The sequence below is a fragment of the Micrasema longulum genome, unplaced genomic scaffold (genome assembly GCF_059751315.1).
Source record: "Micrasema longulum isolate JH-2025_06_02 unplaced genomic scaffold, ASM5975131v1 h1tg001372l, whole genome shotgun sequence".
Lineage (NCBI taxonomy): Eukaryota > Metazoa > Arthropoda > Insecta > Trichoptera > Brachycentridae > Micrasema > Micrasema longulum.
Window position 1 is genome coordinate 349,629 of NW_028278558.1, and position 13,901 is coordinate 363,529.

The 13,901-nt window shown below is 36.7% G+C and overlaps 1 protein-coding gene across 1 annotated transcript in view; it reads right to left on the bottom strand.

Annotated features, from left to right (window-relative positions):
- The window catches only part of LOC148275641 (roundabout homolog 3-like), a gene marked incomplete at its 5' end in the record, with an annotated part of 83,809 nt that extends 71,010 nt beyond the window's left edge, over positions 1 to 12,799 (bottom strand). The window contains 3 exons of the mRNA XM_088235410.1: positions 9,565 to 9,817; positions 10,742 to 10,946; positions 12,646 to 12,799. Coding sequence (XP_088091536.1) covers positions 9,565 to 9,817; positions 10,742 to 10,946; positions 12,646 to 12,799 — 612 coding nt within the window. The remainder of the gene's footprint in view (positions 1 to 9,564; positions 9,818 to 10,741; positions 10,947 to 12,645) is intronic.
- Positions 12,800 to 13,901: the final 1,102 nt, after the last annotated feature.

Consider the following 13,901-nt stretch of genomic DNA (forward strand, 5'->3'; position numbering starts at 1 on the left):
GTAAATTACGAGTTTTTGAATTACTTCTACCATAACTTCTTAATCGTGTTTTGATCAACTTATTTTTGTAATAACAATATTTTGAGTTTGTCCAAATTTTTGTAGACAAGAACTGGATTCAACTCCCTGGGGAGCTGTTTATATTAACATTTTACAACAGAGATGAAGAACATTCAAGAGAAGGTAATAAAGAAGTCTAGGCATCTACAGGGCTTATGACCTGTCAATGGCTGGTTTAAGCGGCCACTTTACACACTGTGTAACATTCACCATTCTGCCTATATTTGGACATCTATATTCCTTCAATTCTTTCATCTGTTGATGTTTGTGAAGTTAAAGAGCTGAAACCTTTATTTATGCGGGTGAGATTCATCTGATTGAATTATTTCACCTACATACTAGGCAACGCCTGAAAATATTATTTATTTAATTTCTATACCTTAAACCAGCCATTGACAGGTCATAAGCCCTGTAGATGCCTAGACTTCTTTATTACCTTCTCTTGAATGTTCTTCATCTGTGTTGTGAAATGTTAATATTTTTTTAATCTCTGAACTCGTATAACTGCTACTTATTTTTGTTTTTTTATTACTTAAATTTTTCATTGATAAACCCTTTCAGGTTATATACATTTAACAAAATATTTTACTTTTAAAATTCACATTCCACTGTTAGTAATAATATTTTCAACATCTTTGTAAAGGTTGTCTGAGTCTTTTGTTTAGATTTGTCTGGTAGTTTATTGTATAATTTCAGTTCCTGGTTTATAAGTCTCGATTTTCCTTTTCTCGTTTTAGAAGGTTGTGTATGATATTTTTCTGATATATTCCTGTATTCATGTTTACTACAATTTTTTTTCAAGTTTTAATTCTTCGTCTACAATTACATCAGTGGCTAATTTATGAATCAATTTTTAGGATTCTAGTTTACAGAGTTCAGTTACATTTAATTGTTTAGTTTGTCAAATAGTTCTTTGGTTGCTGTTAGATAGGGTAGGTCATACACTAACTTTAATATTTTATTTTGCTGTCTTGGTTTATGTCATTATGATTTCCTGTTCCCCATAGTAGTTGCATATAACATATTTCGGTTATTTAAACTTTATTATGTATTCTATAAGCAAATTTGTATTGTAAAAGCCCTGTGGGCGTTTAATGTTTAAAAATAAAATATGTGTACCATGACGTACGCTTCCCTTGTTTTTTTATCGATGTACCTACCCAAAACTTGATGGTGAACATGAACTGAAGTACTCTCTTATCATAGAGAAAATCCAAAAGAAGTTTCTAAGATATCTCTACACGAGAGAGTGCGGGTATTATCCTCGGCTCTACCCGGCCGAGTTTCTCCAGGGTATGCTCGGCTACAACAGTTTAGAGACTAGAAGGAATGTGTATTTGACTACACAGTTTTATCGATTGTTGCGCGGTATTGTCGATAATCCTGAGATTATGATGAGCATTGGTTTTAATGTTCCTGATAATTACATAAGACAGTGTCAGCAAAGATTGTTTCAGATTTCGATATACAGGTCCAACCTGACGATGGTTATGCCTGCTAGAGAGGCTAACTGTTTCGGATTAATTTTCTTTTATTCAAGTGTCAAGCCCTTCCTTTGACTCCGGTGGTCCTTGTTTTGAATCCCAATGTACCTACTCCTCCCTGACGGCGAGTCAAGAAAGCAACGCGTGACAACACAACAAAAAAACCGTACCGCGAACAACAACGAAAACCGTACCGCGAGCGTGACAGTGATTTCGAATCACCAACATACAAGAAAGCGTGCAAAGTGACCAGTGCAAACGATAATGGTGTCTTTCTGGACCAGTGCCAAAGGGAGGAAACCGTAAGTCCTTACTCCTTTCATTAATTCCAGGATTGACACTGAAAACCATAACGTCAATTAGTTTACCTAAAATCAAACGTTCCCTGTTTTCTTCGAACACGCGTATCGCGAGAGGGCAGGCCTTGTTTACAGTCCCGAGGTCGAAGGTATCGAGCATCCAACACTAACGATATCCTGAACAACATCAGCTATATGTTTTCCAAGGGGTTTTCCGGAGCAGGATATTCCTACTACTTTGACATTAATCTCTTTCATGTATTTTTTTGCTTTTTTATAATATGTACGTATTAAATGTATGTTTGTAATGTATATGTTATATTTCAATAAATGAATTGAATCGAAATGGTGGGGGGTCGGTAGTGTATCTTCGTAATCGCTCTAGAGAACTAGAGATCTTCAACTATACCGTCATGGTAAAGGTATGAGTCCTAATCTTCCCATTGTAATCGGGGCCCTGGGAGTATATTTTACAGAAAATGGCAGCTTTTATACTTTTATCTTTTTCAAAAATCTCGATTTATCGACATTCTTTAGCAAATTACTTTTCTTGAATACATCGTAGACCTTTGTTACCAAGAACTCTACATTCTACATTACAAAATTGAATGGGTACCCATTCTCGCGTCAGTAACTCATTTTCGCGTGTCAATATCCAATTCTGTCCTTAATATTATCGTGTTAATTCCACTAATAACACTTTTAGTGTTGACAACAGTAATCTTTATCGATATACTCGGGAAGTGTATCGTTAAACGGGAAAGCCATACATTAGCGATTTTATCGTCGCGGCGCGATAAAAGATTTAACTTATTTGATAGCAAATTAAAAACTATGATTCATTTTAAATTCAAACCGCTGCGCGCAGGCGCAACAAGTCATGAAAGAAACATAAAAAAATGCGATTTTTTCATCAATACATTGTACTTTGATATATCACAACAGAGATGAAGAACCGGTATTATGAAACTCTAGCAGAACAACAAACAAACGAAAAACCATCACGCTGTTTCCCCGTAAGAGTAGGCAGAGAGGATAAACACCACTTTACTCTATCTTTGAATCGGGTTGTGTCCCGTTGCTAGTGTCTCGGAAGCGCGGCTCAAAGGTCCGCGGTTCGAATCCCACTCTACCCCACCTTGATTTCAATTTCCTAATAGTGAGTTATTTACAACTCGTTAAAAATGGCTCTCATAATGAAATATTTCTTTTAATTTAAAAATAAATAAAAAAACTTTGCATACAGATTTCGCTTCCTCTTATCTTTTTAAAATATTTTTTTTATTTAACTTTTTGTACAAGCCTGTTTTTGTACATTAGCGGGCATATTGCCAAATGGCAATTTCTTCCAACCAACCAATAAAATAATTGTTTCATTTTTATAATTCAAGTTACAGAACATATTCAATTGAAAATAAATATTAAAAAGCTAAAGATATATTAAAATAGAAATAAACGTATTTGTTTAAAAATTACCTTAAATCAATACCATTACTCAATGGGAATGAGGAAAATAGAGAAAAACGGAAAGGAGGAGAGATTAAGGAAGAGAAAGGAGATGATTTTTCAGACGTGATTTAAACAGAGATAATGTAGTAACATCTCTGATGGTGGATGGGAGATGATTCCACAGTCGAGCCGCATGGACACTATACGAGTTAGAGAAGAAAGAGGAATTGTGGATGGGTATTAGGAGGGTGCCTTGAGAATTAGAACGAAGAGGTAAACCATGAACTGATAAGCGTTGAAATTTTTCACGCAGGTATATAGGAGCGTTAGGACTATGAAGTACATTGAACAGAAGTGAGAGGGAGTGAGTTAGTCTCTCCGCTGTCTAATTTTGAGCCATTCCAGCTGCCTACGATAGTCAGAAATGTGGTCATATTTCCTTAAACCAAAAATTTACTTTATACATAAGGTTAAGGGGTGGGGAAATAGAGTAGAGGAGTGGAGGAGAGGGATTTTCATAATATATTTGACCTATTCTAAATTTTGATATCATAATAAAAAAAACATAATTAAAGAACATAAACTTAGTGCAGACTGACAAATGTTAATTGATTAAAATAAATAAATTAATTACCAAAAACTAGCAATTTTTTCAAAGTTCTGTATGGAATGAACCATCGTCATATAAATAGTTTGGAATTAAGATTGTCATAAATATTAAATTTGTTAAATGATTTCAGTAATGAAATAATGGTCGGGTGATTAAAATATATCAATCGCAAATAAAAATAATCATTAAATCGTTTGATTGGCCATAATTTAAGATTTGGAAATTGAAATAACTCTGAAGCAGTGATGGGGAACCTATGACGCGCATGTCAGAGATGACAAGCCAAGGTATTTTGGGCGACCCAAAATAGAGCCCATAAATTAATATTAAGTTCGATTGATTACAACACGTTACACGACAAGTTCGGTAAAAGATTAAATCAATAAAATCGTTAGAACAAACAATTAAAATAATTTACCAGGCGCCAATGAATCTATTTTACACCGTATGGATGGGTGCGCGTGGAATTGATTTGAGGTAAATGCTGACAGATGGATTACAATTAAAGTTATTTATTAAATAGATACACACGAGTTACATCCTTACAATTTTGTACAGAAGGAATTTACACTAGCGAACACTGGCGAGGAGCTGGTGGACGGGTGACACGAAATGTCAAGATGAAATGTGTATGTTCTTCCAATGCACGACGTTTAATAACTTGTCCGAGCTGACGTTGCATTGGGTTACGCGTTGCGGGCCAAAGCGGTGTTTGGCTATGCCAACTCCACGGCTTGTTGGTGGTGCCCTTCACATTACTGAACGCGAATGAAGCGGGGCATCCATAATTAAACATGCATTATTTATCCTTTTATTTTCTTGCATGGTAAACTGCAATCAGCAAACTTCCGTCGTCATCACCAAAATACTTTCGAAACGACCCAAATCTTTACCGGACACGGAGCTATGAGAAGTAACATATATTGGTTTAAATTAAGGAATGGATGACTATTGTCCATGCGATGATATTTCTTCACAGAGTATCGAACATCTGTTAGTTCAGTGCCTATTTTTCAGTTTACAACGCCATAATCTTGAAGCAGAATGCAGGAAAGATGGAATATCCTTAACAGATGTCGTTAAAAGTAGTTATCACGCGCCATTTATTTATTTAATAGTATAATCATAACTATTTTCAACTTAGAATCAGTCATGAATTTTTAAATTACGATTTTTTACTAAAAACATTAAATTTGTTAAACCTGAACGATAGAAGAAAAATTATAGACCTTTTAAATTTATTCAAAATAGTTGCTACAAAACGGTGGCACCTGTCTAATCATTCTTCCAGGCACCTGAAGTTGATGAGAGATAATAGTTCGGGGCAATCCCTGATAGATATTCCTAGATGTGACACGGCACCAGGGTCAAGCCAGCTTTTTCAAAATTTTAACAGGCTGAGCTAAAAAGATTACCCATCACTGTCTTAGTGTTTTAATAGCGCAATAAAAAATATAGCACCGAGTAAAAAACTGGTTAGTAGCCGAAGAAGACCGTAAAATAAATGTCATAATTAAAGCGAGTCTAAGCTACGTACATTTTAATCAATAACTTTGGATATGCAGGGCTAATGACATCTCATTGGCTGCTTTACGAGTACGCGATCTCTCTCTCATCTCTCCTTCCTAAAAACTCTGTAACGAGTATGCCGATGATGCGGTTATAATTGACGATTCAGTCGAGGGTCTTCAGGTCGCTGTGGATAGCCTAAATAGGTACTCCGCATGCATGGGTTTAAAAATCAATTTTGCCAAAACCCATGTACTGTGTAATACTTCTGCCTTGATGGTCAAAATCCCCTGACTTTAGTCAAACCGAATCGTCGAAAGGGTCGAGAATTTGAAAACTGGCAGCTTTTAAAACGAACTGGGCGCCTAAGAGTAGCAGGCGCCACATTCAACATTATGGAGGCCGTCTGGAGATCGGATATTTTATTCATTCATTATTCCATGTCCGCTTCCTAGTTGGAGCATACGGTGTCCACAAAGATCCTCCGAGCAGCTCTGTCGGCTGCCAGGTCCTGCGCATCCTCCCAAGTCAGGTTCGCGTCCCGTAATTCTGACACAAACTGCCGACGAACAGTCAGCAGTGGACGTTCAGGACGTAGAGAGCCCGGTGCCCAGTAAAGTAAGCAAGCGTGGTTAAGGCTCTCAGGAGGCATCCGCAGCACATGGTCAAGTCAACCATATCGCCTCCGCTTGATGACAATTGTCACCGGAGTTTGCTGCGTGCGTTTTATTATTACTTCGTTCCTCACAACAAAGTCAAACCACCGCTACCGCACACCCAAGATTCTTCTGAAACACCTGTTCTCAAAATTCAGAATTTTGCTATTTTGGGAAGAATCTTGGTTGTGCGGTGGTTTGACTTTGTGAGGAATAAGGTAATAAGAGAACATACGCAGCAAACTCCGTGACAACTGTCGTCAAGCGGAGGCGATACGGCTGGCTGGGCCATATACTGCAGATGCTTCCTGAAAGCCTTAACCACGCTTGTCTACTTGGTTCACGACGTCCGTTGCTGACAGTTCGTCGCCAGTTTATGTCAGAACTTCGGGATGGACTTGAAAGGAGTTGACAGCCGAAAGAGATGCATGGAGGCTCTTTGTGCATACCATGTGCTCCAACTAGGGAGCGGACGTGGAATGATGATGATCTCTCTCTCTCTTTTCCATTTCCGCTCCTGATTGGAACATGTGGACATCACCAGACGCTTCGAGAAGACCCTATCGCCAGCCAGCACTCTCGCCTCCTTCCACGTCTCATAAATTACTCGTAGGTAGGTATAAATTATGTAATCAAATCAAAATTTCTTCATAATAAGCCCATATTAGCATAAACCACGGCTATACAAGCAAGTTATCTCGGAACTTGTAGCTATCTCAAACGCGACCCGTTATTATAACAGTGTACACAAAATATTACGATAAAATATAATTCGGAGGTAGGTTTCCATTTTCCACCCCTGCCTGCGTAATTATAATTGGAAGGGTGTGAACTGGGACTCGGGAACTGGGAACCACCCTTAGCTAATTTACCCAAACGTGATACGATAGTCTACCTGGCTTAATAACACGCGAGATTGTTTGCGGTTCACGCACATTCTGATAAAGAAATAAGAGAAGAAATACATCAAGGAAATAATTAATTAACAATATATCTCAGCAGAGACGAAGGAAATAATTAATTATTTGGAAGACTGTCAGATATAAAGACAATAAAAAAATCATTAGTTTCGCGTTTAGTAATAATAAAACTGTGGGATCTTCATTGTCCAACGACACACAGACCTGCTGAATGATATCCCCTGAAATACAGTCTGTAAGCCTTTTAATAATCCACAGACATTAACACTCAATTTTGCACATGTACGCAGTATCCTTGAATATTGTTCCACTGTCTGGTCTCCTCAATATTCCAAATATATTTCAAGAATCGAAAGAATTAAAAAAATAATGAAATCACCTAAACTTTCGTCAATATTAACATTTGAATAACTATGAAGAAGCTGTATAGCACAAAATCGATACCTTACAATCTAGAAGAATCATCGATGATACCGTTGTCCTTTACAAAATATGCAATAACAACTTAGATTGCCCTCAACTGCTTGACAAAATTAAAATTCGTATCCCCAACGCACAACTCGGCTGCAACAATTGTTTCATGATGGTATTTCAAGCACGAATAATAATAAGAATTAATTAATTAATTAAGATTTACAATGAGAGTGTTTTTTTTTTTTGCACCACAACAGGCCAGGAGGCCCAATTACAGTGGTGAATTACATACAGAACAACCAGACTTGAGAAAAATCACATTTTAAAATTTTTGTGTTCTCACCGGGAATCGAACCCGGAACCTTCCGTGCGTGAGTCAAGCGTCTTGACCACTACACCACGGAGGCCGAAGAATGCATCTTTGCCCAGAATTTTAAATAATTATAACACGTTTTTTGCTGAAATAGATATATATTTCCTCACTTTAAACGAATCTGAAGAAAATGCTAGAACCCTAATTAAAAATAATAATTTTAATTTAATCGAACTGTACCTACCTAATATTTTATTTTTTTGTACACTTTAATATTGTAATTGTTTTTTTATTTTATTTTATTTTATTTTATTTTATTTTATTTTATTTATTTCGAATACAAACAGATGTACAGGTTAAATGAATATTTTTTAAAAAAAAATTATATAAAATGTATACATAGTAGGGCCTGCCATCCAATTATATGTATTCACTAAATACTACTGTAATAAAGCGACGACGGCTTGAAGTTTAAACTATATAAATAATAAATATACTATATACTCTCGTTTGGAAGAAGAAAGAAGGGAGGACTGATAGCTCCGTATTATTCCGTATAGATCCGCCGGCGAAAGGATTTTTAAGTCCAAGTAAACAAAAAACTTTTTTCTTTGTTTAATTATTATGTAATATTTTATTTATTTTTTACGTGTGGAATGATGCGGAGTGGCTATTTCAATGTACGCGTTTTTTTCTTCTTTTTTTGACATTGTATTTGTAATGTATAGAAAACTATAATTGGCCTATAATTTATTTGTTAATAATATTTGTTGGCCCTTAATATACCTGGCTACCGCACCCGTCACACGAATCTATCTCTTTTCTATGTACCTACAGTTCGCACCAACTATGCACAGAACTCTCCTCTGATTCGCTTGATGCGAAATTTTAATGTATTTTTCAATAACATAAACGTATTTAACTGCAGTAAACTCACTATTAAAACCAAAATTGAAAAACTATTATAGAAAAAAAATTATGTTTCTTTCTAAAAAAAATAATATTTTTTACATTATAAATTTAAGTTGTTTCTATTCACTCATATCAAACACACTCACCCTGTCCATAAACCTACCCTCACACCCATATACAATCACACACTTATTCACATACCTACCAAAACCACACTCCACTTTTTACACACGCATCCTCACACAAAAAAAACTCGCACACATGCACTTCTATGAATTAATATCTAACTGAATTGGATTTTTATAATTGTATTTATGTGAAAAACTGATTTGGCTTTATTTTATGTTTTTTTTTTATAATGTTGTGTATATTTTTTTGTATTGCTGTTGTTTTTCTTAATAAACAAAAATAAAATTAATTAAAAATTTATTTTTTTGTTTTAATGGCTGTTGTTATCTTTTAATAAATAAAATAAAATAATCTTGTATTCTAAACTTTTTTATTTTTTTAGTGTTTTTTTTTAAATTTAGATTTGGTAAGACTGTAAGAAATTGCTAGTTTTGCGGACTTATTGCGAAGTCCGCCATTTGACCATATATACCTTGTTTCATATTTTTGTATTTGTCACATTGTATATTATATTAAGGAGCTATTTTAGGAAATAAATTACTTAACATTGGCAGTTATATTATTAATGAAATAAATTGAAAAAGACAATTGTTTATTTATTTTACTGTGTAAAAAAAATAAATATTGACAATTTCTTTGTATATTACACACACATGCACACACCAAAAAAATTGTTTACACTTAAGACTATAACTTAAATTACGTTTAATATAAAAAATATATAAGATAAGACATAAAAATTATACATCTAATGATTGAAAAAATGACTTTTAAGATTGTAATAAAACTACTGCAATGATTGTACTCACAGTAGACGGCCAGCGTGGCGTTCGCGGTCGCGGTGCCGGCCGCGTTGCGCGCCGTGCACGCGTACACGCCCGCGTCCGCCGGCTCCGCGCGCTGCAGCACAAGGCGCGCGACGGCCGCGCCGGCCGCGGCGGCGCCCGCGCCGCCCGCGCCGCCCGCGCCGGCCGCGCCGCCCGCGCTCGCGTCCGCGCGCCCCGCGGGCAGGCGCCCGTTCAGCTTGGACCACGACACCTCGGGCAGAGGGTCGCCGCCCACCTGGAAGAGGGGGGTGTTCAGGATTTCGGCATCGCAAAACCGAGAGGTGATGATGGTGTTGGAATCAATTCAATTTAATGCAGCGTATCTTGATCCTTTTTTGTTACATGATGTAAGATGATAAGTCTTACGCTTCAGGTGCCAGCCCAGAGACTATGAAATATTCTAGGGTAAGAACACTCCATTAAATAAATATTTCATGTTAACCATATCGGGAATCGAACCCGAGATCTCTGGCATGGTAGGCAAATGCGCTGACCACTACACCACGAGGCCGACAATTTTAGTTTACAGTCCCGATAAATTAAAAATTTGGTCCATCGAGACAGATTTTATCAGATTTTGCCAATTTTCATATTCAGTTTTATAGGTTGAAGGATAAAAATCTTTTACTGAAAAATATGTGTTAAAGTGTGTATGCCCATATATTTGGGAGTCAGTCGCCCGCCTGGCACCTGAACTCGGCTATTTTACATAACGATTAAATTATTTCTTCTTCTATGGTAGGCAAACGTGCGAACCATTTGATAACGAGGAGGATCAAGATATGCTGCGGTTGGTGGTCGATGCAGAACTCTATGCACTATTAGTTGCGGAAAGGAATGATGGTAGAAAAATGTGATGACAAATATTATAACCACAACACCCAGACCAGTTAAGAAAAAAACTTTGGTGGATTGTTTTCTTGCAACTGGCAGTTATCGAACGCGCGACGCCAGTTTTACAGTAGGCCATCTAATTACCTGCCCAAAGTGGAAAATAATTCACAATTTAATAACAGCACAAGTATAATTTAGGTTAATTATCCAGATTTTTAAACTGTTTGGTCTTCGAGCCGGATCCCATCAGGTTTAAGCGATAGTTTCGAAAGTCGGAGTGAGACTGCTGTTTGCGGAAATGACAATGTTTGGAGAAGTTGTCTACCTGGCACCGGAACTCGGCCGTGTGGCCGACGAGCGCCGCCTGCGCCTGCGGCCGCACCACGAAGTGCGGGCGCTGGAGCACGCTCAGCTGCGCGGGCCGACTCTCGCGCACGCCTACGACGGAGTGCGCGGCGCAGCGGTACGCGCCCGCGTCCGCCGCGCGCACGCCCGATATCATCAGGCTGCCGCCGTCCACGAGGCTCATCCTGCGAGGGTAAATAATGAATTAGTGACAACGGATATTTTCAATAATCATAATAAAAAACATTATCGGTTAAAGTTTACTGTGTTTGATTTTGAGAATGATTACAGCGGTCGTTGGTCAAAATTAAACTAAACAACTTCCTTAAAATACAAAATTACCAGGTATTTTTGATGGCTTACTGTCAATAATGAAAAATGTATTTTTTTGATTTTCAAAATTTTTATGATAAAATTTAACATAAAATTGGAGTGTGACATTTGTCACATTGTGTTACAATGCCTCTAAGTATTTTTAAGTTTCAAAAAAGTATAAAATATTTAAAACCGCGTAAACATATTCTTTTGTTTGTTGATTTTTCATATATTTCAAATACGCGTCCCAGTTAGTTTACGGTAAGTGAATCTCAAAATTAATTTCTACCAGCAACATCATCATGTAACCATCTGTTGATGAGAAAATGTACTTTGATCACATTGAATGGTGTCTACCTGTGGTGCGAATTTGATTTTAAATTAACTTTATTTTGATGTTTTTTTAAATTTTTTATTTGTAATGTTTATTTTGGATTTTGTAAGCACTGAAATGGTTTGTAACAGAACTGTCAACCAAATAATTTTATTAGTATTTTTTTATCAAAATCATTAACCATTTTGTTCAGTTCATAGAACAACAGTTTTCCATAGGAGATTTATCAAGAAATGTCCATGACAAACATGGATATTTTTAAGTCATTTACCGGAGAAACATATTAATAACAGCATGCAAATTGACACTATTGACAGATACTGGAGTGTCTGACCGACAATCAGTTCTACATAATAAAATTCTACATCCTTAACATACAACTCGGCTGCAACGGGTGTTTCCTGTATATCAAGCACAAATAATAATAAGAATGAATCTTTACCCAAGAATCCTTCATTTTTATAACCATGAGCAGCTTACATCAGCTTGTTTCTGGTACTTACCATGGAAGAAATTGTTTAAAGCTGATTGACCACTGGCAATAATTCAGTGGAACAGGTCATGAGTTTCGGATATCTGGGAGTAGAAATCTCAAGTTAAGAGATTTGTACACGAAGTCCGAGAACATGTCAACAGAGCATCAACTGTGTCGGGGTGTCTGAGGAACGTAATATGGCAAAATAAGGATACGCGTATCGATAGCAAGGTCAGAATATTAAAGACATATGTGAGAGCCATCATGACGTATGCTGTGGAAGTGCGGGCTGATACTGTTTGTACCAAAGTGGTACACAGAACTGCCGAAATTAAAGGTCCATTACTGTATCGTGCGATAGAGCTGATTCAGACGAAGATATTGGAGAGACGATGTGGACAGAATGAGCAGCGGTAGACTGGTGTACACTGCAGCTAATGAAATCATATCTGGACTTAGTCCGCCTGGAAGACCATGGAGGAACAGTTGGACGTCATCAAAGGTGATTTGTCATTGGTAATGGTGTAAACTATTTTCCTGGGAAGTGTCAAAGGAACAACGTCGCGTGGACGTCAACCGACAAGATGGAGTGACCTTGTCACTGAATTATCACTGACGAATGCCTATAGAAGAGCGCAAGACCGTTCCAGATGGAGACTGTTCACAGACGAGCCATGCCTGGAGTCAGGCGTAATCACCATCCTCAGATATGAGGCGCGGATTGAAGAGAGAAAAAATTAAGAGAAATTGGAAAAGTTACCTTGTGTTGGACTCCATATCGATGTTTTGTCCATTTTTGGTCCAGTAAACTGTGGGTTCGGGGTTTCCTTTCGGGGGACCGCACTCGAGTAGCGCAGTCTCTCCGGCCGCGACCCTCGTGTCGTGAGGCTGCGACTTAAAGTCGTCCCGAAGCACTGAAAACAAAACAAATATTTATTATTTTGACGGACAGGAGGTTCAACGGAGACAAAAAAAATTTCTGTAAAGAGAAGATTATTTATTTATTTATTTATTCATAAATAATATATTTGTTTAAATCTTAAAATAGGGCACACATATCATACATATTGTTATGTGTGTTCTAATAATAACATTGCAAATATATTTAATTTATAAATTGTTTATCACATATGTCTTGACCATTATTTTAAATTTTGATATGTTTTTTATGAACAAGTAGATATTAACATTATCAGAAAAAGAATCACATACTGTATTGGCATATGGGTGTGAGGCGTTAACATTGACAGTAAAGATGGTTGAAATGTCCAGAGATGAAGAACATTTAAGAGAAGGTAATGTAGAAGTTTAGGCATCTACAGGGCTTATGACCTGTCAATGACTGGTTTAAGTGGTCACTTTACACACTGTATAACATTCACCATTCTACCCATATTTTAACGTCTATATTTCTTCAATTCTTTCGTCTGTTGATGTTTGTGAAGTTAAAGAATGAAGATGAAGAAGTATAGAAATTGAAAAAATAACATTTTCAGGCGTTGCCTAGTATGTAGGTGAAATAATTCAATTAGATGAATCTCACCCGCATAAATAAAGGTTTCAGCTTTTTAACTTCACAAACATCAACAGGTGAAAGAATTTAAGGAATAAAGATGTTCAAATATGGGCAGAATGGTGAATATTACACAGTGTGTAAAGTGGCCACTTAAATTAATTAATTAATTAATTATGGATAACTTGTATAGCGCCATTTTCGTAATAAAATACCTCAAGGGCGCTTTACATGGTGATTCTATTGTTAAGTTAATTTAATTAAAGCTTTTAAATTTGTAATTTAATTAAAATAATTTATTTTGTTGTCACGTGCTACGGATTTATTCAAATGATTTAGAGAACAAGTGGGTTTTAAGTTTTTTCCGAAACATCACTTCACTTTCACAGCCTCGCACCTCTGCTGGGAGAACATTCCTTTGACCAACCATTGACAAGTTATAAGCCCTGTAGATGCCTACACTTCTATATTACCTTCTCTTAAATGTTCTTCATCTCTGTTGT